General features: G+C 43.0%; 1 protein-coding gene across 6 annotated transcripts in view; it reads right to left on the reverse strand.

Annotated features, from left to right (window-relative positions):
• Nucleotides 1-649: 649 nt before the first annotated feature.
• Nucleotides 650-25,725, reverse strand: part of BROX (BRO1 domain and CAAX motif containing) — a 37,098-nt gene continuing 12,022 nt past the window's right edge. For all 6 annotated transcript variants that reach the window (XM_053308502.1, XM_053308462.1, XM_053308473.1 and 3 more), the window contains 10 exons: nucleotides 25,134-25,230; nucleotides 23,385-23,480; nucleotides 21,694-21,766; nucleotides 17,294-17,399; nucleotides 16,776-16,865; nucleotides 16,029-16,114; nucleotides 12,322-12,403; nucleotides 8,300-8,450; nucleotides 6,511-6,670; nucleotides 650-6,099 (listed from right to left, as the gene is read on the reverse strand). In XM_053308502.1, coding sequence (XP_053164477.1) covers nucleotides 6,016-6,099; nucleotides 6,511-6,670; nucleotides 8,300-8,450; nucleotides 12,322-12,403; nucleotides 16,029-16,114; nucleotides 16,776-16,865; nucleotides 17,294-17,399; nucleotides 21,694-21,766; nucleotides 23,385-23,480; nucleotides 25,134-25,230 — 1,025 coding nt within the window. In that variant the 3' untranslated portion in view covers nucleotides 650-6,015. The remainder of the gene's footprint in view (nucleotides 6,100-6,510; nucleotides 6,671-8,299; nucleotides 8,451-12,321; nucleotides 12,404-16,028; nucleotides 16,115-16,775; nucleotides 16,866-17,293; nucleotides 17,400-21,693; nucleotides 21,767-23,384; nucleotides 23,481-25,133; nucleotides 25,231-25,725) is intronic.

Consider the following 25,725-nt stretch of genomic DNA (forward strand, 5'->3'; position numbering starts at 1 on the left):
CTCCTACTGACATCTTCACGATGTAAAGTTTCCCGGGGATGGGGCCACAGTTCTGTGGTAGAGTATCTGCTTAGTGTGCAGAAAGTTCCATGTTCAATCCCTGGCATCTCCAGGCATGGTTGAGAAAAACCCCTTGGCTTTAACCCTGGAGAGCCAATGACTGGAGTAGCCTGTCCCCTAAGCAACATTTAAATTTGTGAACATACACTCAATTTTTTATGGGGCACTTGAGCTAAAGGTTTGCGACAGAAGGGTTACCCTAGTTTTACAAGTCCCTTTGATGGGGAACTAATAGCCCAGCTGCAGAATGGGCAAGCAGGAGTGCTCTGAGTATCACTGGGAGCCCTTCAAGGACCCTAGGTCTACACTGATACAATCCATGCTGCCACTTTAAGACTCTTCTTCCACCACATTCTGCTGCATGTGTAGAAGACCAGGACTTGTAGCCTTAGACTACAGTGATGTACAAGGTTGGATGGCAATATGCAAAAACCTGGGGCAAATAAAAACATCGAGAACCCCTAGCACTCTCTTTCTTTACTGACCTCATTAGTAACAAATTAATTTAGCACAAAACAACTTAGCTTTGATTTAGGACTTGCTCTAGCTCAGTCACTCAGGGTGAGTTGCAGTAAGAACAACACTGATACAGTTTTAACATTTTAATAAAGCCCAAGTATGTTTTCATTCTTTATCAGTACAACCAAAGAGCATGTGATATTTAAAGGATTATGCAGTACTTGAAATGCAGAATTAAGACTCTAGAAGTGCAAAGTTGTCTTTACAGTGATATACTAATCTACAGCTGCTTGCTTTGTGTAAAACTAAACCCCAAACAATACTGTGATTTGCACTGAATACATAAATGGGTCCTGTATCTTTCAATGCACGTGGAAATTCACTTTAAAGTCAGAGAATGCACATTTAGGAAGCATATTCATCTTGTGAACTGGAATGTTACATGCTAGTTGGTTACTTGCTGTAACCAATGTAACCAATGTTGGTTGGTTACTTGCTGTAACCAATGTAACCAAGAACTGGAATGTTACATGCTAGAATGTTACTTGCTGTAGCCAGTGGGCAGCATCCAAACTTTTGTCAGAGTGGTGCATGGTCAATGGAAGCGCCTTCTGTTCATGGAAAGCGCTTCCATCATGGTGTGGAATGCTAGAAGTCTGGATGCCCCTAGTGCTGTGTTGGTGTTTCTCCACTGAAAAATTACTACCCCCATTGATCTTCACATCTGAAGAAGAAATCAAGCTTATAGAATTGCGTATCTGTATAAGGATGGAAAGCTAGCTATTGCATGTCAAAGTAAAATCACTTGCACAAAAAAGACCTTGGATATGCTAAGTTTCTATCACACATGCACCATAAGCAGAAAGTGCAGTCTGCATATGACCAGGGATTCTTTAACTAAAGGCTCCACAGCCACTCAATGAAAAGCCATGGCATATAGGTAGTATTTACATAGTTCAACGAAAGTTTCAACTCTCAGACCTTCAGTGACACCCAGCTTCCTGGCCCAAGCCTGCCCATTCCATCTGTGACATCAGAGCACATAAGCCAAAGAGGCACAGCCTGCACAGATCCACTGTATTGGAGCAGGATTGAAACCACCCACTGAAGAATCACAGCCTATGTGATGTGGATATGCTAGCCATTTTTGTTATCTGTGTACATGGTTTTCATTATCAGTGTACATGGTGCTTTACGGACCCATTTTTTTAAAAAATGAATATTACTCTTTGATTATGAGAGGATGAAGAAAAGCAGCCCAATATTCAGAAGGATATGAATGTGTCCTGCTTCTTTCTTAGCAGAAAAACATTTATCCCTTTACACTGAGTGAATAAAGGAAAGCACTTAATGGAAGGCATATTGATTTTGATTAGTATCATAAACTCTCTAAGGCAAAAACAAGTTACAAAAGAGAAACCTATGCTTACACACCTTGGAGTGCAAAATTGAGACCATATCCTGATCTCAGCAAAAAACAAAACAAAACACACCACCTTCACTACACTACACCGAAGCCAAAATACTGGTAAGAGACTAACCTTGAGAAATCAAGGCCAACAACCTGGCATTTCTTCAGTTTAATGTATTCTACATTGTTGTTATACTTATAGTTCAAAGGCTGTTTAAACTTGGAAAAGGGATCAAAGAGATATATCTAGTACAGTCCCAAAGGGAGAATTTAATGGGGACACACGTCTCAACCTGCATTCAGGCAAGGCTTGAAAAAGAAAACTTCTTTAATGCCAAAACTTATTACCCAAGTAGGGTTTCCCCCAGCATGCATAGGTTCAGTCATGTGTGTAGTTCTGTGTGTGCTTAGCTCCCCCGCCCCACCATTATTTATTCCATTCTTACATGGGGCTGAAAGTGTAGTGGTCTCCCATCCAACTTACTGCTCAGGTCTGCACCTGCTTGAGTTCATGTGGGAGGAGAGCTGGTATTGTGGTATTAATATTTATTCGATTTCTATACCACCCTTCCAAAAATGGCTCAGGGTGGTTTACACGGAAAAATAACAAACAAATAAAATGGAATTAAGCATGAATTGTCCCCTTTACTAAGCAGGGTCCTCCCTGGTTTGCATCTGAATGTGAGACTTCATATGTGAGCACTTAAGATATTCCCTTTAGGGGATGGGACTGCTCTGGGAAGAGCACTTGCATGCTTGCATGCAGAAGGTTCTAAGTTCCTTCCCTGGCATCTCCAAGATAGGGCGGAGAGAGATTCTTGCCTACAACCTTGGGGAAGCCGCTGCCAGTCTGTGTAGACAATACTGAGCTAGAGTGATCAATGGGTCTGAATCGGTATATGGCAGCTTCCTATGTCTACAGTACCACCCTCCATCCCCGACCTTCACTAGACAGGGCTGCACAATTTTGGCCTTCCAGCTGTTGTTGGGCTACAACTCCAATAAACCCTGACCATTGGTCACTGTGGCTGGGAATGATGGGAGTTGTAGTCCAAAAACAGCTGGAAGGCTAATGTTATGGAGCCCTGCACTACAATGATGCTAGAAGAAAAATCTTCTGGACAGATAAAGATAGAATTAGTCTTCCTACAGAAAAGCAGCAAAGCACTCAACGAAGTAGAGTGGCTGGGTTTGTAGAAAGCTTTGGCAAGCATTTAGAAAACATGGACATCCAAGTAACACGTGTTTAATAGTAAGGGGGACATGGAATGGGCTTCCTACTTCAGCAGGCATTGATGAGCGGAAAGAAGCCGAACAGCAAGAAAGAAAAAGATGCTAGTTCAAAAAGCCATGAACTAATGCAGTGTTTCTTAACCGTGGGCCCCCAAATGTTGCTGGACTTCAACTCTCATCATCCTCTGACATAAAGGCCATGTCTGGGGGTGATGGGAGTTGTAGTCCAACAACGTCTGGGGGCCCAAGGTTAAGAAACCCTGAACTAATGAGTATAAAGGACATCCAATACACCCCACAAATAATAAGCTGTGATCACAACCCTGACCACAGCGCTTGGCACAATATCTGGCAGTGGCCCTAGAACAGGCCTGCTCAACTTAGGCCCTCCAGCTATTTTTGAACTACAACCCCCAGAATCCTGAGCCACAGTGACCAATAGCCAGGGATTATGGGGATTGTAGGCCAACATCTGCAGGAGGGCTGAAGTTGTGCAGCCCTGCCCAAGAACCACCTCAAAGTGAAGGACCAAACAGAACAGGAAAGAGTTACAGATAAAGCCTCTTAAAGTATTGGTTGAGAACACTGGATATCTGGACCTAAGGCATGTGTACAAGTGAGTGAAAACACTCAGCGGATGAGAAGTACAAAAGGGTACCAGAAGAAACAAGAACACTGGGGTATTAACTGTAAGCGAAAATACATTAAGCTTGCAATCTCCATATTCACATGGAATAAGTCTCATTGAAACCAGAATGGACTTAACTTGAATACACATGGATAGGACTAAGCTGCTTGATTGATTTTCTTTCAACTCATAGATTGGTTGTTTACAAATCACTTCTTAATCACTGCATTTTATTAAGTAGTTAAAAAAAAACTAGGTTAAAGTGTTACTCATCAGAGCCTCTAACAAGTACATAATTACAGTTCTTTAGTGCCATACATTCAAAGGCCTGTTAAGCTACTGAGGCTCAACTGGTCACTACTGAGCATCCTCTAGACTTTTATATACCCAATAAGACTTCACTATATGTAGTACTTTCATATAGGTTTCCATACATTCAAACATATTTCCATTATTATTTTATCTAATTTGCTGCAAATCAGCAGAATGTCATCCAAACACATTTGGGCTATTTTAAATGAAACTGAAAATTAGAGTTGCACTGAGACAGACACATAGCAAGTTTTAACAGCTCAACATTTGAAACAAAACTTTTTAAATGACATGGTAACTACTTGAAGCAACTACTTGAATTTCTACCAAGTGGATACCATACTGCATTAAAATAACCTTATTCAAATAGTCACCCGATACAGGTCCTGGAAGCAAGCCAAAATAATCTACAGAAGACATTGCCATCCATATATACAAATTCAGTTCATAAATATACAGAATGGAGTGTTAATTATCCCAATCATGTATTAACTGCATTTCTTACTAGTCATGATAAAGTTCCATAAAGCACATAGGTTCCCATTATTTGTTTCAAAATTCAGCTAAGAATTAATAATCATCAATCATAAAAAGATGAAAAACTGAAAGGAAACCAAGTTTTATGAGAAGTGCAATTATCTTTTGTGAGATGTGTTTAACTACATAGAAACCCCCCTTTTAAAAAATGACTCCGGTCACTTCTTGCTATTTTGCTTTGTATGCTGAAACTAAATTCTTGAGGCTGTCTATTAAGAAGCTTAAGTTCCAACAAAGAGGTTTAACCCAGGCAGAATAAAGAGAAATGTAACCACATTCTTTTCTGACTCTTGGCTTTATTTACAGTAGAGTCAATGTTCTTATTCTCCAATATCATTCTTTCAGTTATAAAATTTGCTGGCCTATCCCATAATGCACTGGGTTTGATTGGTTCAGTATATCCATTTCTGATCGTACTCATTCCCGCGTGACAAATCTAGGAAACTTAGTTTATCTCACAAGGTTTTATCCTGTAGTTGAAATGCTTCATCCCACCCTCCTCATAAATCATCTATTTTGTCTCCTCTGCATTACTCTTTCCCAATGTCCTGGCCACCCGTAACAGAACAGCGTAGTTGCTCATCTATGAGAGTTTTAACTTCAGTTAGTTGTATAGTTCTTCCATAGTTTTATTTTTGTCATGTTCTTATGGCACACAGGTCAAACCAGTCTCAATACATGCACCTCTCTCTCCCTCAAAATAAGCATTTTGTTTCTGTCAAAGGATTTCAAGGTCAAACATTATTTGAACGCTCACCCTACTTGCATTTCTTTTGCAGTATTTTAGTACAACGATGGCATCAGTTGGGCTCCTGCCAGGGCTACAATTACATTAGAACATCCTATTTAAATAAAAGATGCAATACTTTCTTCTCCTACAATTTCATTACATGGTTTATGAGCTAGATTCTCCTGTGACTCTCTAGACGTGAAATGTAGCTCCAGTACCACTTCTCTGGTATCCTGGTCTTATTTATTTCAGTCAAATCTGTTTTTACACAGCACCTTCAAGGCCTTCATGGAATTTCTTCTTGTTCAGTCTCTCCTACTCTTCAAGCCCTACTCTGCCTCTGTCCCATCCCTTGCATCTATCATCCGTTTTAAAACGTCTTGCTGGTCCACCTAAACACTCACTTTCTACACTGAGATCATAAGCTTATTTCCAATCCAGTTTTATTCTCTTCACTTGTAATAAACTTCTTTTGAAATGCAGCCACACACTCTCAATCAAGCAGGATATCTACAGGACAGGGAAAATTGTAAATTCATTATTAGGATGAAAAAGTCCAGAAGAGTCAGCTAAGGGGATGGACAATAAAACCCCAGAGTTGGCAAAATGCAGCTCACAAGGGTCATTTCAGAGCACTTGTGGAATTTAAGAGATCTGGCAACCAGTGTCTTTTTGAGGCTTTATATCTGGCTCTTTCACAGGCTTAACTTCTTCTTCTTTTGGTTTTGCCTGCAAAAAAGAAAAAAAGAAAAATGGAGAAAGGAGAAACATGTATATGTAGTTACTGGTCATCACTTTAAAAAGAGATACTGCTATTAGCAAGGCAGATTTTAGAATCAAGACAGAAATAGTGACTCAATTTTTCCTTTGCAAGAAGGAACTATAAATTTAGACCTGTAGCTGCAGAATTGATACTGGTCTTAAGCCATCTTTTAAAAACCATTGCAGTCGGGCAATCTTTCATGCAGAAAGCTTTGGGGAGCTGGCAAAGATGCTCAACACACAAATCCAAGCTTTCACAAAACTATTCTCTCTCATTGCCATTCTTCTTCAATTGAAAAGGAAAGAGAGATAATGCAGAAGAAAGAAGAACACGGGATAAAATTGGGGTGGTGGAGGAGCAAGAATGATTAATCTTACACTGTCCTCTTTGGGTCTTTTGGTGAGATCAAATGCAGCAAGGGATTCCGGAGTCCAGTGTGCATGCAGAGCAGGAAACTCAAAAGGAACAGGCTCAACCAAACCATAGTTTGCCTTCAGCTCCAGCTGGGGAGCCTCTGGGGGGATTTTCTGGAAGTAGCTAAAATAAAATTGTTTTCAGCATTAGCAGTCTCCTAGTTTTCTTGTTGAGCTAATTTAGACTGGCACCAACCATCCCCAGCCTTAGATGCATGATTTAACTGCATGCAGGTCACAATTTACACATTATTTTCATAAATATGGCAGGTGCCAAACACATTGCCAACATCCAGGCTGAGAGTTCTGCAAGGGGAATACTTCTGCTCACGCATGGAGGAGAGGGGCAGTATTCAACAGTCCACTCTTACCTTTGCAACTGGCCTTTGCCTCCCAAAAATATGTCCCTGTGGGTTGGGGAACCATAAGGGACATGTATTTGGGAGACAAAGAAGACTGAAGAGGTAATGGGGAATGCCGAAAATTGCCCCTCCCCTCTGTGTGTGAGAGCAGAAGCATTCCCCTCTTAAGAGGAGAGCTGGTCTTGTGGTAGCAAGTATGACTAGTCCCCTTAGCTAAGCAGGGTCCGCCCTGGTTGCATATGAATGGGAGACTAGAAGTGTGAGCACTGTTAAGATATTCCCCTGAGGGGATGGAGCCGCTCTGGGAAGAGCATCTAGGTTCCAAGTTCCCTCCTTGGCATCTCCAAGATAGGGCTGAGAGAGATTCCTGCCTGCAACCTTGGAGAAGCCGCTGCCAGTCTGTGAAGACAATACTGAGCTAGATAGACCAATGGTCTCACTCAGTATATGGCAGCTTCATATGTTTCCCTCACTCAACTTTTAATCTGGATGTTGGCCAGTGCACTTGGGATACACATAGAATGGAGCCTGCTCTACTTCACTCCAATAGTATTCTTATTTGAAAGTTATCCGAGGTGCACAATAGCCAAGTAAAGTGCATCATATGTAGACCCTAATTAAAAGAACTGATTCCTGAGCGCCCCTTTGACTTATTAAATGATACAGGGATTAACGGGATGTGTGGAAAGCGGGGGGGACGGGACTTTTAATAGGTTCACAACACTTCCTCTTGCTCTGCTTGTTTTACGTGCACACAGTCTTATTATGATAGTATAGATGCAGAACCTTAAAGAAACCTTGCCAAGACAACTAAACAGCAGATGTTCCAGAATCTTCTTTGACTAGTGAGTATCAGTGTCCCACAACAAGGTCTCAAGAATGTATAATAGCCTTCTTTGCTACCAAGGAAGAAAATTTCCCATGTAGAATACAGATATTCGCCTCCAGAGCAAATTGGCTGAGTGTCAGTTAGTGTAGAATCACAGAATTGCAAAAGGTTCATTGGGTCATCTGACTTAGCCCTTCCCATAAATTCAGCTGTACTATAATGAAGATCTTCCTCACAAAAGCACATCTTGAAAGCACCCAGAATTTAAGATTTCACAATCCCCTCCCCCACTCCCCGAGCTGTTTTATTTCACTGCTGAAGTGTTGCTCTTGTTAAGAAACGAACAAAATGGCTTACTCTGGAATTTCAGCTATACCAAATGGCTGTCAAACTTCATATGCTCATTTATAACTATCACTAGTAAGTAAATCCAACTGAACCCAGAGAGATTGATTTCTTAGCTAATGTGTTTAGGATTTGGTTGTTAATCTTTTGCTTGCTCTTTTTTAAAAGACTAAAACTTGTGTTTAAGAAAAACACTGAGGAGATTAAATATACTTACATGAATCCATTCTCTCGCTGGCATTTTTCTAAAGTATTTTTCACCAGGCTTCCCAATTTCCTAAAGAAGAGGTGGCCAGAAGGCTTAGCTGTAGTCCCAGCCCCTTTGGTTTCACCATATTCTTTGCACAATGCTTCAGCCTTGGTGTAAACTTCAAAAGAAAACAAGTGAGACCATACTCTTTAGTTACTATTCTTTGTGCAAGCTTTAGTGTTCCAATTTGAGTATATGTGCTGCCGAAGCAAGGATCAAGTTTTAGTAAAGTTTAATACTTGTTTACCATTTACTGTACAGTGGTCCCTCGACTTATGAACTACTCGACATAAGTATTTTTCGAGTTACAAACGGCAGTTTTAGATCCGGTTTTAGATGCAGTTTTTTCGACTTACAAATTTTTAGATGGGGTTTCCTCGACTTACGAATTTTACATGCGGTTTCCTTGACTTGCCTGCCTGTTTACTGCCTGTTTATTCTTGAAAAGAAATGTTCCTGTGCAGTTTGCAAGCCTTACTGGGGGTCTGGGTCTTTTTTCTAGGCTCCGGAACGCATTAATCCGTTCCTAATGCATTCCTATGGGAAACCGCTTTTTGACTTACGAACTTTTCGACTTACAAATGTGCATTCAGAACGGATTAATTTCGTAAGTAGAGGGACCACTGTATTTACAATACATGCAGCTCTCACACAGTGCTCGATAATATCAGTGTTCAATAATTACATGAATCTTTTAAAAATTGCTCCAAGTAGGGATGTGCCCAAACTGCGGTTCGAAGCACAGTTCAAGCACTTTTAAGGAAATGAGAACAAAAAAATCCTGGACTCGGCACTAGTGTTCCCTCTAATTTTTTTTCATGTGTGCGGAATGAGTGTTGTTCTGGGCGGCAGTATCAAGGCAGTGTGTGCACATGTGAATTCTGAGTGGGGCCTTTCCGATTCAACCTGAGCAGGATCTAAAATTAACAGAATGGGCATGAAAAAAACCTTGTGCCCGTACCCTGAGAGGTAACACTTTTTTAGTGACCACTTTGAAGGCAGACACCGGGAAGTGGGCACCATCAACTGCAGTAAGGGAAACGTTATAGTTACAGTTGAGAGTATGTTTTATGGAGTAGAAACATCTATTCTGAAAGTTTTATAAGACATGTGGCATCTAAAGCCACTCTATGAAAACAATTAGTATGCAAATGTTGCTTTTAAAATATTGATTTTAAAAACAACATTTTAAAAGCAAGATCTTAACTTATTCTGGCCACAGTGCATCTTGGATTCTATATAAATTCAGAGTACTACACATTGATTTAAATCTTAAGCATGTTTTCAGGCAGCCTTTGATTCATTCTCCTACCATAATTAGAAGTGAAAAAGTACCATAAAGTGGGGGCAGATGACTTCAGGAGTCTATTTGCATGCCACAAAGTTCATCTTCCTAAGTATGTAAGGCTAATCAAACATTACACTGTACATTCATACAACTGCCTGTACACCTATACCCATTTTTATGTGAATGACTGTAGATGTATTCATTTTTTAAAAGAGTGAACCCAGGGACTGGACCCTTCAAATGTAGGTTAAGATTGTGCTTACTGTTGTACATGCATACAAAGCAATGTGTGAACTATCGTGTTGGGTGTATGAAATGCTTGCGCTGCAGTTGATCTGAGGTTCAATCACACACTTGATGCATTATGGGCAGTTCCAGAAATTGCAATCGCTTGGGGAACAGAGGAGAGGAATGGCAGGAGAGGAGGGAATCTAGGAGTCACCACAGGGACTCCCGGTGCTGAATTACTAGCAAGAAAAGTGCTGTTGCTTCCATCTTTGGAAATAGCATTGTTTGCCTTTCAAAGCTGGCCTCCAAATCCTGATGACGACACAGCACTCCGGTCTTAAGGCTCAATACGCTTCAGAGCGGAGATCTCTGAGCCCTACTAGCACGTCACAGGGCTCAACCCCAGGGGAAACTCACCTCCCGGCAGAGCTACGACTGTGTCTTCTGGATCATCAACAAGACCTTCCCTTCTCTCCCAGACGAAACAAAGAGCAGAGTTCTAGTCCAGGCTGCACTGCAGTGTGCCAAGAGCGGGGCTTGTGCCAGCTCGGTAGCCCCGCCCTAAGGATGGCCCTGCCCTAAGGATGGCCCTGACAGGAATGCACACTTGCCTGAAAGTAAACCCTACTGAAGTTAGTGGAGCTTACTTCTGAGTAAACATGCACAAAGGCGTGTTTAGTAACATGTATTCCAAGCTGTTCTGCAACCCTATAACAGGTTCTGGTTGCACAGCTTGGAAATACATGTTATTGAAATCAGTGCAACTTGCTTCTTGCCATCTGGGGGTGCAAAGTTCAATTGTTCTGGCCTGGCCCTGGTGCCTCTCCTCCCTCCCACCTTGGCTTGCTGTGTCCCTGCTCCGTTCCTCTCACAGTGGGCAAAAGTGGCTGCCACTGCTGTTCCAACAATGCCGCCTCAGCAGCAATAGCATGGGTGCCACCTTGACGGATGAGAGAGAAGCTGTAGCAGATTAAAGCCTTTGTCTCAGAGCAAGCTCACGTGCGGGAAAGAAATGCTGTATCATCCCTGCTTAAGCTGCCTGGCTAGGCTTCTCCTAGAACTATTCTGTATTATTGGTAGGTTCAAAATCCTGCTGCCACCACACCTCCTATCGACAGGGCTTGAACCTCCCTGGGCTTGGGGTGGAATCTCAGGGGAAACTCTCTTTATGCTATTATTGGATAAGTACAAAAATCTTCCACGTGCAAGCCTATACGTGGTGAGAAAACTGATAGCTGCTGAATGTTTGAGGACGTGTTTGCACCAGAGAAACCCTCCCTTTGCCCCCCCCTTCCTGAGTTAAAAATAAACTCGGAGAGGCTTGAAAAGAACTTTAAAAAACTCACCAGTTTTATTCAATTACTACAGACTGCTTCTATCTGAGGCTTTCTCAGCTTTTAAATACAGTTAAAAATACTTAGTAGGTTACAAAAATAGGTTGTCTTAATGCACACTTAAATGTTTATAGAGTCTTTTGCAACGCCCTGGGTAGGATGAGCGTAGGCTAGTATTTCTTTATTTTAATTACGTTACAGGTAAACAATAATAGAACACTATCAGGAATATGAAAAAGCACATACTCCAAAGAAATAGAAATTCTAACGCAAACTCTTACTAAACCACTTTCTCCTGCCCTAAACTTCCAAAGCCACCAGCCTTGCCTTCCTTTTTCCTTGAACTCACCAAACTCTAGTTGAGAATCAAGCCCCTGCAGTTCTATCTTGTAAGAGCTGCAGTCATCCTCCAGCAGCCAACCTCCATGGCCTCATGTCCTTCTCAGCACCTCCCACCTAGCTTCTTTCTAACAAAGAACCCCCTTCTTCCTGGCAACAGCTCTCTAGGTCCCACTTACCTGGTGTGCTGATTGGTTGAGCCCTGGAGTTCACCAGCCTGTCAGTCAAAAAAGGGTTCACTTCCAGTTAACTCTTTAGGGGGAGGGGAGTCTGATCATTACAGAAGCCAAGAGGCACTGTGGCAGGACACAAGCAACCACTGCAGAGCAGTGTGAGAGGCCAAGACTGCGTGGTTACTGAAATTAAGTGAGTTGAGGGCTAGACAGTTCTGCTCAGGAGCGCAGCCACACACCTTAGAAGGAACAGTGCTCAGCACATGCTCAGAAATACCTTTTCTTTAATTATAAGTTCATGCCCACCTATACCTAGACACTATTTCCACCTGGCTACAGTTGGTGGACCTTGGAATTCTGGTTTTAAAAAAAGAAAGGTAGCTCCCACTCCAGTATAAACCATGCCTTCCCCTATAGCTCCTCTCTGCCCAATGCCTCTTTTGTGCACAGAAGAGGAGAATGAATGAGACACATTTCCCCATTATGTTCAAACTCAATGAAATGTAATGCTTTTTAACCAGTATATCAAACACACAGTTCAAAGGGTTTTGATGTGTGGAAATCCAGAGACATTTTGATCTTTTCTAGAAGACAGATTCTAGATAAGGATAAAGTCACTCCACTTACATTTCTCTGATTCTTGTAGAGATCTAATAGCTTCTCCACATTTATCACTGGCCAGGAGGGTTTGACCATGGTAGCAGAAAGCCTGGTGGGAGAAAGTAAAGATCAAATAAGTTCAACATGCAACAGAAAGGAACAAAATTAAAATCCCATTGGGAGAAAAGCAAATGGGAGAAAGGTTAGTGCCAGGACCTAGAGAGAAATAGGGCAGAAGGCCACTGTGTAAAACAGGACACTACACATGCCTTGAGCCTGATCCAGCAGGGCTGTTCTTATGTTCTTAAGGCAGAGTGGTGGCAACATCTCCTGCTACTATGACAGTATTAAGATAAAGGACAGTTGTTGATGTTGCAACCTGGCAATCTCACCAATAGATATGCACAGAAGTATATAAAGTAACTGAAGACAATAATAGAAGCTCAGTTGGAATGTATACCAAAACAGAGAAAAGATACTACCAAGTTCAAGACAACACCAGCATGGCTAATATGTAAAGTCGGGGAAGCTATTCAAGGGAAGAAGACTTCCTTCAGAAAATGGAAGTCCTGCCCAAATGAAGAGAACAGAAAGGAAGACAAACTCTGGCAAAAGAAGTGTAAGGAGACAATAAGGGATGCAAAAAGAGAGTTTGAGGAGCATATAGCTGGAAGTGTCAAGGGAAATAACAGAAACCTCTTTAAATATATCAGAAGCAGAAAACTTGCCAGGAAGGCAGTTGGACCTTTAGGTGATGAGGGCATGAAAGGGTTTATTAAGGAGAATAAGGAGATAGCAGAGAAGCTGAATTATTTCTTTGCATCTCCCTTCACAGCGGAGTATACTGAGCATATACCTGCTCCAGAACTGATCTTCTGAGGCTTGGAGGCAGAATAAATGGGCCAATTGGAGGTGATGAGAGAGGATGTTCTAACTGTCTTGAAAAATTAAAAATTAACAAATTGCCAGGGCCAGATGACATCTACCCTTCTGAAAGAACTCAAATGTGAAATTGCTGATCTCCTAGCATTAATACATAACTTGTCCTTACGATTAGTCTATGTACTAATGATGTGCACAGAACTGGTTCTCTGCACTCCCGGAAGAGCAGGGGGCATTTACGTGATGACATGATCCTGGCTGCAAGGAGGCACGCTGCAGCCCTACGCTCCTGCTTTTTGGAAGAGTGCTAGTGGGGGGAAGCAGTGGGGTGGGGGCTTTCAGGAAGGCAGCTTCTTCCCTGCCCCTTAAAGCAACCCCCCTGCCCCCTCCTAACTGGTTCGAACGCCAGTTGCCAGAACCGGTTCAACGCTCCTAGAATGGAGAGCTGAACGGTTCCGTGCACATTCTTACTGTGTACCAGAGGACTGGAAAGTAGCTAATGTAACTCCCATTTTAAAAAAGAGATCCAGTGGGGATGTGAGAAACTACAGGCCAGTAAGTTTAACTCCTGTGCCAGATAAATTGATGGAAATAATACTTAAGGACAAAATTGTTAAACATATAGAAGAATTGGCCTTGCTGAAGGAGAACCAGCATGGCTTCTGCAAAGGCAAGTCTTGCCTCACTAACCTTTTGGAGTTCTTTGTGTCAACAGGCATGTGGATAAAGGTGATCTAGCTGACACAGTATATCTGGACTTGCAAAAACTTTTGATAAAGCTCCCTACCAAAGGCTCTTGAGTAAAACTTAGCAGTCATGGGATAAGGGGACAGATTCATGTGTGAATTAATAACTGGTTGAAGGACAGGAAAAAGAGGGTAGGAATAAATAGATAGTTTTCACAATGGAGAGAAGAAGTGGGGTCCCGCAGGGATCTGTACTGGGACCAATGATCTTTAACTTGTTCATAAATGATCTAGAAGTTGGGGTAAGCACTGAAGTGGCCAAATTTGCAGAAGACATGAAACTATTCAGGGTAGTAAGATCCAAGATAGATTGTGAGGAGCTCCAAAAGAATCTTTTCAAACTAGGGTAGTGGCAATGGAAGATGTAGTTTAGTAAGCAAGTGTAAAGCGATACATATTGGGACAAAAAACCCCAGCTTCACATATACACTGATAGGGTCTGAGCTGTCAGAGAATGACCAGGACAGAGATCTAGGGGTCATGGTGGACAGCTCCTTGAAATGTCAACTCAGTGTGCGGCATCAGTAAAAAAGGCAAATTCCATGCTAGGGATCATTAAGAAGAGGACTGAAAATAAAAATGCTAGTATTATAATGCCCTTAAACAAATCTATGGTGCAGCTACATTTCAAGTATTGTGTTTAGTTCTGATCACTGTATCTTAAGAAAGACATTGTAGAAATTGAAAAGATGCAGAAAAGTACAAGCAGGATGATCAGGGGCCTGGAGAACCTTTCTTATGAGGCAAGGCTATAGCATCTGGGGCTTTTAAGTTTGGAAAAGAGGCAACTATGGGGAGACATGATAGAGCTGTATAAAGTTATGCATGGAGTAGAGAGAATGGACAGAGAGAATATTTTCTCCCTCTCTCACAACACTAGAACCAGGGGTCGTCCTATGAAACTTAAAGTCAGGAAATTTAGAATCCACAAAAGGAAATACTTTTTCACACAGCGCATAATTAATCTATGGAATTCTCTGCCACCTGATGTGGTGATGGCCAGTAGCTTGGGTGGCTTTAAAAGGGGCTTAGATAAATTCATGGAGTACAGGTCTATCAATGGTTACTAGTCAGGTGGCTATAAGCCACTTCCTACAGTCATTGAGGCAAGATGCCTCTAAATACCAGTTGCAGGGGAGCAACAGCAGGAGAGATGGCATTATATATAGAAATATAATAAATAAATAAATAAATAAATATCCTCACTTCTGGCCTGTGGGCTTCTCAGAGGCATCTGGTAGGATGCTGGACTAGATAGGCCTTGGGCCTGATCCAGCAGGGCTGTTCTTGTGTTTTTAAGATCCCTTTGCTTTTTGTGGTTTGGTAGCTAAAACACTCCTTTTGGGGGGGAAACTTGTTTAAAACACTAACGATCCCACTGAAAAAGAGATGGGTGTGTATTGAAATGAGCCTCTCTTCTGCTTTACTACTAGTAGTGTTCATGGTTCGGTTCAGGCACACTGTAAAAGACCTCCAGACTGGTTCGGAAGTCCAGCGGTCCGGAAGTTCGGATGGGCGGGGGCATGTAGCTTTAAGGGGGGGTAGTACTCTCCCCCCCACCGCCGCTCTTCCCCCTCCAGCGCTGGTCCTTTTAAAAATCTTCTTGGGGCGGCAGAATTCCTCCCTGCCGCCCCTGCCCCCGTTGTTGTCCTTCAAAGCCTTTCACGGAGTAGAGCTAGCGGCGCGCATGCCAGCAACAGAGACAAGCGAGCGCGCTGCCAAGGGCGCATGCGCGCCGCTAGCTCTACTCCGTGAAAGGCTTTGAAGGACAACGACGGGGGCAGGGGCGGCAGGGAGGAACTCTGCCGCCCCAAGATTTTTAAAAGGACCAGTACTGGAGGGGGAAAGCGGCGGTGGTGGTGGTGGGGGGAGTACTACCACCACCGCCTTAAAGTAACAGTCCCCCCCGTGCCGGACCGGGGGAAATCCGAACCGTGCACACCCCTATTTACTACCACACATCCTTATTAGGAAACAGCATACTGCATTTTTATTGTTTGCTCCACTGGAAGCTTTTGTGAAGTGTTGTACAAGATAAATGCTGCTACATTTACTAGGGTAAATAGACCCTAGTAAATAGTTATAAATCTACAACTGAATACTCACATAGGCCATATAGAAACATGACTTCAGATGAAGGTATTTCCGCCACTTTAATGTATATGCTGGATCCAAACTGGACAACATCTGATCTAGAAGGAGAGGACAACATTATTAGTATAACACTAGGCTATTCATGTATCTGCGTGATTAACTTTTGGTCTTCATGCGCACGGATGCAAGCTACTTTCGCCTATTTCTGGTCCGAAGAGCGGACAGTGGGGCAGGGAGGTATGCTGCCACCCCGCCAGACTGGTTTTCAAGTGAGCGCTGGTCGGGGGGAAGTGGAGGGAGGGTTAAGTACACCATCCCCTGCCCTTAAAGTTATCCCACCCCCGCCTTTGAACCAGCCCCCACCATTTCAGTTAACATCCCTAGTCTTCAGATGACAATTGTTTTTATGCTACAGAGAGACTAATTTAGTATGAAGATCCCAGTTACTGTATGAAATGACATGAATGCACTGTTGTCGGATTCTTAGCCACTGCTGTGTGCTAAGGTACTTCTGTCCACAAAAGAGAAATGTGTAGCAAGCCAAATATAAATGCTGGATTAAGTCTGGTTCTAGACCCAAGAGAAAGGTAAACTTGATTAAAGAAATCTACTCTGAGAAATCAATGGCAACCCAAGCCAAACTTCTTCACAGCTGAACTGGAGGACCATGGGCTCCATTTATTGTCCATGACATTTTCTTGGTGTTCTACTACACTTTAAACCTTGCAAATGAAATAATCAAATATTCATAAGACCTACCTGCTTTTTGATAGAAATTGGCAGTTTCATAGGCTAGAGCAGCTATTAGGCCAGGATTGTGTTTCAGCTCAATAGCTCGGGCAATTGTCACTAAAACAAAAATTAAGTGTAATTTTAAACTTCAACCCCAATTTATAGAATTAACAGTTTAAATCTAGGAGATAAATCAGCCATACAAGTCCTGTGCAGAGTACATGTTATGTGTTCTTTTTTAGCAACTGAATAAAGCTGAACTGAATGGCAATGTTCTTTGATTAGAAGAAAAATCTTGCATTAGAGGAAAAATTTACATTTTTTTTCATAATTTCCTAGTTTTTCAAAACTGTTAATGAATATTTATCCTCTCCAGTGATTTTCCTTAACACTTGACTTAGTGACTGCATAATTTGTGCTGGCATTTGTGTAAAGTGAAATATTAAAACATCTGCTACAAATCATATTCCTGCCTACATCTCCTTGGGAGAATGAATAGCTAAAGAAATCCACAGATGGAGAGTATAAAGTAACTGCATAAATACCTTCTTGTGCTTCAGCTTGGCACTGGACGACATAGGCGTCTATAAGTCGTGCTTCCAAATCTCTTCCCTTTTCTACTGGAGTGATCAATTTGGGGATGTGGCTTTCCTAAAGGAGGGAAATATTGAAATATAAAAGTGATGAAACTTGCACTTGGCTAAATGCATATATACTGTAAGTGAAATTGCCATATGTGGTGCAGGGCTGATGTAGATATAAATTCCTTCACTAATCCCTAAACCTGAGAACAGGGAGCTGCAGATAGCCATTATATCAGAAAGAATCTGGTTCATGAAAATATCTTGAAAAACACTGGGTTTTAGTTGAAAAGATTACAGGTAAGAATGTCATCATTTTCTAGCTCAGAGTTTAATCAAGTGACTCAAGAAAATAAGGTGCAATTTTATTCTCAATATCCATGACCAAGCGCTGCCCTCATACACATTATGAGATGATAACAGTCCCTTGAGGACCACACCATGGGCCCTCCCCAAACATTTGAAACTATCCTCAGTACTCCAAGTTAAAATGTCATCTTTTAAAAGTTTACTGAACTAAATGAGTTCCTGTATTTAAAAGAAGGGGGTAGTGGGAGAGGAGGAATTCAAATCACACCCACGTTCCTGAACCATACAAACAACATAAAGAGTCATCTGGAATACAGACGAAACATGAGTGAAAACTACAGGTTGCTTACCTGTAATTTTGGTTCTTCTAGTGGTCATCTGGCCTTTTACACAAATGGGCTATGTGCAGAGACCTCGCCGGAACCTAAAAAGCTCAATTCTCCTGATTTAGGTGGGAACCACACCCCCAGCCACTATATGAGGCTGCGCCACTCCTCATCTTCTCAGTCAAGGAGTCTGCCTTCAGTAGACCCAGCAGGGAGGATGGGAGGGTGAATAAAAGGACAGATGACCACTAGAAGAACCAAAGTTTCAGGTGAGTAACCTGAAAGGTATTCGGGCGCTGCTTCTGAAAGGCAGGTTCACTTGGTTGGAACCTGGACTTGTATTGAGGCTAGTACTTGTTAACACAAAAGGAATGCAACGATGAGGATTGTTGCTGCGAAGGAGCTTTCGGCTGTTAGTAAGGGGACCACCTGGATGGCCTCTGCGGCTTAGGGGCAGAGGAGGAGTAAGACATAGATTTCACAGTACTCCTCAGCTTCTGCACCTTCTGTAATGTGTCATCAGTCTGATCCGTGAAGAGGCTAGAACCTTTGAAGGGAAGATCTTCAATCCTAGCACGGGCCTCATAGGTCAGCCCAGACGAACGCAGCCAGGCATGCCTCCTGAGAGCCACAGATGTGGCCATCACCTTCGCTGCACATGCCACAGATTGTCTAGCTGAGTAGAGTTCTTGCTTTGCCACCTGCACCACCTCGCGGATGAAGGCTTAGCCGGATCATGTTTATACTGTGGCAAGAGGTCAAAAAGGGGGCCACTTTGTCCCACAAAAAGTGGTTGTACCTGGTCTGGTAGCTGGCAACCTGCAAGTGGAGAGCTGACACCGAATAGACTCCCAAAGGAATCCAATTTCCTGCCCTCCTTATCACCTGGCACAGAATGACTGCGACTTTTAGACTTCTGCAGGGATGCCTCCACCACAATGGAGTTAGGGGTGGGATGGTTCTTCAAGAAAGTCGTATCCTCCTGCATCTGCACCCTATAGAAGTTCTTCAAATGCCTGTTGGGTTGCAAAAGAGTTGCTGCCTTTTTCCAGTGTTCCTGCATGACTACCAACAGGGCAGTGTTAAGTGGTAGAGAGGCCGGCACTTTAGCCTCCACATCAATAAGGCCGAATAAAGGGTCCAATTCCCCTTTCTGTTGCATATCAAAGCTCACACCTAGGGCAGAGGCCATGCAGGCCACAGAGGCCATGCGGGCCACACAGGCCGAATATTGTTTCAGGTCCTCTGATGGAGACACGGGCTTAGAGTCTGATTGATTGTCCAAAGGGGACGACCCCATGGAAACAGCATCCAAGCCCGGAGAGCCAGGTTCATGCTCACTTTCCGGCTCAGGAGGCGCCAAGGAGTCCTGGGCCAATGCCAGAGGGACACCTGGGAAATCCATCTGGCTTTCCAATGTGTCCAGTACCAACCAACTTGCCTCCACTGATGATAGCAGGGTAGTTTTTGGTGCCGAAGATCGAACTGAAACTTCAGAGGGCAATCCATGCTGCTCAGCACGGTCCCAAAAACCTCTCTGAGGAGAGCGAGGCCTCCCTTCTGAATACAAAGGGGCCTTGTGCCAACTACAAATAGTCCCGGCTCCTCCATAAGTGGAGTCCTCTCAGTACCAAGACCCGTACCGAGGCTTTCCCTAGTCAGAACGATAATCTGAGGGATACTGTCTATAAACGTTGGAGTCTCTGCGCCAATTTCCGTAAGAGGGTTCATCCTCTACATATGAGGAAGGTCGTGCAGGGACATGGTATCGATCCGCATATGCAGGCCCAGGTCGATCCCAGTCTCTTCCGGATATTCGGAGGAGCGTTCCCAACGCACTCTCCGATCCCTAAGAGGGGGTTGTTTCATGCAGCACATGGGGGACGAATGACACTGAGGCAGCCACAATGCATTCGCAGTGGGCTCGTCTGGTGAATAGGGTTCGTCATCCGATGTACCGTAGTCTCGCTTATCGGTTGCTACCAACAGTTCCTGACCCGTGGGGGTACAGTCAGGCACCCGACTAGGAGACACCGAGCCTGCTGGGGAACCAGGTCAGTGAGGGTCAGAAGAGATCGGAGCAGCTGGTACCACGGCTGGGTGACTGTGTGACGCTTGGCCCATGACTGTCACGCCATGCCCCGAAGAAGCCAATTTCAGTTTCTCAACCAGCGGGGCCTCCAAAAAAGGATCTGGGGGCTTCTTCTTCTTGGGAATAGATGGAAGGTACTGACACGCCTGCAGATGTGGAACCAGCTTCGGCTTCTTCTTCTTTGGTATCGGTACCAAAGGGACCGGGGGGGGGAGGGGTCCGGTACCGTAGGCACAGGACACTTGGGCAAGTCATCTAGTGGCACAGAAGGTGTCGAGACCACTGATAGGTCCGAAACAGGCATCAATAACACTGGTACCGAGACCGGGGTTTATTGTACCGTAGGAGCGGAGTCAGATCGCTCTGATTGCATCAAAGAACCCATTTTAAACTACTGCTTCAACGATAAGGCCTCCGACGAACAGAGGTCCAAGTCTCACAGGGCAACACACAAGCGAAAAGCCCTATTTTTTCGAGCCTGCTTTGTAAACCTTTGGCAATGAATACAGGTCTTGACAATATGGGATTCCCCTAAGCAGAGAAGGCACTCGTTATGAGTATCGGGAGAAGGGATCTTAGATCCACAACGAACACATTTCTTAAAATTCTTCGTGCTCGGCATAGGACACCATAGGCCGGCCAGCCACCAAGCCCCATCCCAGCCAGGATCAGAGCCACAGAGATGGGGGGGACCCCTTTAAAATAAAAACACCAAGAAAAAACTGCTAATGCACGAGTTAAAGAAAGCAATAGTGTGAATATAGGGGGAAACAGGAGAAAAAACAAGAAGAGGATTCAAGAATTAGTCCTACTCGTTGCTGAGCTGAAGATTCCACGATTCAGTTTACTGAAGCATGGACAATGAAGACTGAGAGGATGTGGAGTGGTACAGCCACATATAGCAGCTGGAGGTGGGGTTCACGCCTAAATCAGGAGAATTAAGCTTGTTACAACCTTAGAATTAAGGTTAGAATTGAGCTTGTTAGACGAGGTCTCTGCGCAGGTGCATAGCCCATTGGTGTAAAAGATAGAGACCACGTCGAAAAACAAGGGCCAACATCCAGACTGTTATGCTCACAGAAGAGCATTTTTCATCATGTAAGCAGGGGAGGGGGGATTTTTGGCAGCCTTTCCTTTCTCCTGCAGCTGCCTGTGCCTTCCAAAAATATGTCAATGAGGGCATATTTATGGAATTATCTGCCACAGAATGTGGTGATGGCCACTAGCTTGAAGGGCTTTAAAAGGGGGCTTAGACAAATTCATGGGGGACAGGTCTAGGAATGGCTACTAGTCTGGTGGCTATAGGCTACCTCCAGCCTCAGAGGCGAGATGTCTCTCAATACCAGTTGCAGGGGAGCAACAGCAGGAGAGAGGGCATTCCCTCACCAATTGCCTGTGGTCTTCTCAGAGACATCTGGTGGGCCACTGTATGAAACAGGATGCTGGACTAGACAGGCTTTTGGCCTGATCCAGCAGGGCTGTTCTTATGCTATGAGATTAGAGAAAATCAACCTTCACAGCCACACCCCACAAAAAACCAGTCTCCCATGGGCACATCAGCCTGAATGTCAGCCAAGTTCCTTATACAGGAGATCATACACGTAATAAATCATGTGTTTAAAAGCAAAATTTTCTACCTTTAAGTGTTTGAAAATCCCAGCTGCTATTTTCATACTTCGGTGAACATCTTTTGCTTCGTCTTCTGTTATGCTAAAGGATTGGTACTTTGTTAGAACCACAACTCTCCAAGGATAGTAAATATTACACAAATGTACTCACATGTGAGCTCATTCAATTTGCCAGAACCCTCATTAGCCAAGTTTGTTTATTCACCCTGTTTTAGGATAGATCCCTAAATAAAACACTATTTTAACAGACAAGGAAGCCAGTGCTGGGGGGGGGGGGGAGAAAAAACACAACTCCACCTAACACAGTGCGGCAACAACCACCACACACACACACACACACACACACACACACACAGTCTTCCATGGGCACATCAGCCATTCTGGTGCACATGCACCTATACCACCTACACTCTTGGGCCAATATTGCTATGCAAAAAGCAACCTATTTCACTGCATGATTCTGTAAATAAATTACATACCTGATCCATTAAAAGAATGGCAGAATAAACCTGTCTTCACTTGGCAACTTAAAGCTAACAAAGTAGGTGCTGGCCAAGTTTTTGCAACCAGGGCATTGAAACTGGTCACCACTCATCTAACCTCAGCAAGCAAGGGCACCCAAATCAGGGCCTCGGACAAAGAACTTCAAGAAGCAAGAGGCTCATGGAGGAGCAGACTGTTCCTGGTTCCAAACTATATAGGGCTTTGTAGACTTAGACAGGGAGAGAGCAACTATCCCTAGCTGTAGCTGGTGTTTACCTTGGGTTTCTTTTTAGATTGTGAGCCCTTTTGGGACAGGGAACCATCTTATTTATTTATTCTTTCCTATGTAAATTTCCTTTGAGAACTTTTGTTGAAAAGTGGCATATAAATATTTCTAGCAGTAGTTGTAGATCAGAACCACCACCTTGAATTGTACCTGGAAGTTTCACTGGCTGCTGTATAGTTTTCCAATTACTTTTGGATTGTATTTTGTGGATTTAACTACTGTACCCCATCTCTAGAATCACTGTATTAAAAGGCAGCTTATAAATCTTCTGAATAAATAAAATAGGCCCGCAGCACTAGTACAAGAGGACGTCTGTACTAGTAGGGCCCAAACTAGTTCTGACCCTGCTTAGTTATCCTGAGCTGTGGGATAGCTAAGCAGCCTGGCAGCTCTGGTGCAGAGAAGCACTGCTAGTGTAGGAACATTACACAAGGAAGCTACTTTAAAATGAAAAACAGATATACCAACATTGCCTCGGAGAACATCCTAAAGGCAACCAAAGTAGGTTGCACAGACTAGATAAAACCACAATGCAAGTACAAAGAAGCTAGGTATGAAAGGATATAATGCTACACAACTGTACTGTACAACTGTATTAAGGCATAAGACCCAAACTGTACAACTGTATTAAGGCATAAGGCCCAAACTTATTTTCAAGTAAGCATGCTTACAACTAATCTGTATGTTGCTTGATGCTAAGAAACATGCATTCCATTTCAGAACTTGAAATGTCTCTTCTCTCAGTAATCAGGATGCTGGGGTGTGGGTTTTAGAAGCCACCTAGACTCTTGGCAACCTAGGCTGCAATCTTATGAGAAGACAGGCATGACCAAGTCCACATTTTGATGGGCTTAGGAATGTCTCACTGGTCTACACAGGATCAGTTACCAGCCTTCTAATAAGGAACTATTACTCATGTAAGAATACTTACTCTTCTTTCCCAGCCAGCCTCGATGCATATTTAGTATACCACAAAGCCACATTAAATCCCATTGAAACTAGTTCAAACACAGCATCTTGCTGGGCACTAAAAAGAAGAGAAAAAGACTCCAAGGTCAATTTATATGATTTCTTGCACAATTTACAACACTAATCTTGAATTACAATACATCGTAACTACTCAATTTATCTTTCAGAAACTTAACACACAAAAGCTTCTGTTTAGTTCCCCTTCCATCATCCTCCCATTTCAAATCATCAGATCAGGGTGAGCAAACCCTGAAGAATTCAAATACATGCTTCTCACATAAGAGTTCTGACTGCTTGAAAAGGACACTTGTTTTGTCAAAAACAATTCATGCTTTGTTTTAGTGAGGACTAGGAATGGCTGAAGTATAATTTTTGTACAACATTCAAGCCTCCATTAAGCCCTCACCTCCAAACTGAATACACAGAAGTGTCCACTAAGTTACTACAGAATGTTTAGAGATTCCCACCATTTGCAACTGAAAATGTACAAGTTGCAATATTTTCAAAGATGTGGATATTCTCTTATGCAGAAACATTTACACTCACAAGATTAAATTTCACTATGAGTTTGATGTTTGTTTGACTGGGCTTATACTGTTACAAAGAAGCTTCTAAAACTATTATTTATTTATTTAAATTTAATTTATATTCTATACCACCTGACTCTGAAGGCTCTAGCATTCTAAAGATATATAAATGTTCTGGAAGACCTGATTGTACAAGGGTAAAAAAAAAACCCCAACCCACCCAAAAACGATTTTCATTTCTGTTTGCAGTCACCAGTAACTTACTTAATAATGTGGTGTATCACATCAGATCATTCATATTTGGGGCTGTACGGATCACTTGTCTGCCTCCCCTCCACATTCACCCCACTCACAAAGAAGCAATCACATACTGCACTGACAACATGATGCAATTAAGTAAATTGGCAGAAGGATATAAAAAGAGTCGTGCTGTACCAGACCAAGGGTCCATTTATTCCATCATCCTGTCTCCAGCAGTGACCAACTGGTTGCCTCCATGAAGTCCATAAAGCGGAGAATCCTCCTCTATCTGTGCCCCCCGCCCCACCAAGAACTGGTATTCAGAGGCACTATGCCAGTACTCAGAGGTTCACCATTCAGGTATCATGGCTAATAACTATTAATAGACCTTTTGGATGTTCTTATATGGTCACCTTGTCTTTTTGGTGGGGGGAGAGGGGGAAAGGGTGTGGAATGGACAGCCTTGATATAGGCTGACAGTAGCTCCACCAAGTCTATGAAGATGGAAGCTGTTCAAGGTGATGAAGCCCTGCTCAAAGCACATTTGGTTTCCAACAAGGGCCAGTTCAGATGATAGTTGTAAACCTGTATTTGGTATCTCCGAGGTTTTTAATACCCACTTGGAAAACAGATTCAGATGAACAGGCCAATGTGGGTAGAGTGTATTTAGAATCCTATTGTACCTTCTTTTCACAGATGCAGGCCTATCTCTCCCCTCTCTCTATGGTTCCCAGGTTTCCTTTGTTGTATTTCCTGCTTCAAACACAGCACCTTTCCATAGATACAAGTACATAAAATGAAAGAGTCATGCACAGTGCTCAGCTGTTGACAAGCAATTCTTTTCAAAGGCAGAACAAAGAGCTTTGGCTCCTTTGTCTTCTATGAAGACATGCTGACTTCCCTACTAGTTGCTGTAAACACTAAAACCCACATTGCAGGTATACCTTGGTACTTGTCCTTGTAAGGTGTCTGTCCACTTAAAATTCTGAATGTATCTCAGCTTGCTATCCTGTGAGGAGTCATCCAGTGAGACTATAAAACCTGTTAAAATAATAATGGGTAAAATATCTCAAAAGAAAGAAAAAAGACTGACAAACATAGCAGTTGCTTTGAGTTGAGGAGAGGTCTTGTGGTAGCAAGCATGACTTGTCCCCTTAGCTAAGCAGGATCCACCCTGGTTGCATATGAATGGGAGACTAGAAGTATGAGCACTGTAAGATATTCCCCTCAAGGGATGGAGCCGCTCTGGGAAGAGCAGAAGGTTACAAGTTCCCTCCCTGGCTTCTTCTCCAAGATAGGGCTGAGAAAGATTCCTGGCTTGGAGAAGCCGCTGCCAGTCTGTGAAGACAATACTGAGCTAGATAGACCACTGGTCTGACTCAGTATATGGCAGCTTCCTATGTTCCTATGATGACAGTAGCTGTTGGGATACAGATACAAGCTCAACATCTTGCACTACAACATGCTCAAACATTATAAGTCTCAAATCTATAAAGAACCAAGGGGAAAATCCCTCCTCTCTATGTTGCCTCATGC

The sequence above is a fragment of the Hemicordylus capensis genome, chromosome 1 (assembly GCF_027244095.1).
Source record: "Hemicordylus capensis ecotype Gifberg chromosome 1, rHemCap1.1.pri, whole genome shotgun sequence".
In the NCBI taxonomy this organism is placed as follows: Eukaryota; Metazoa; Chordata; class Lepidosauria; order Squamata; family Cordylidae; genus Hemicordylus; species Hemicordylus capensis.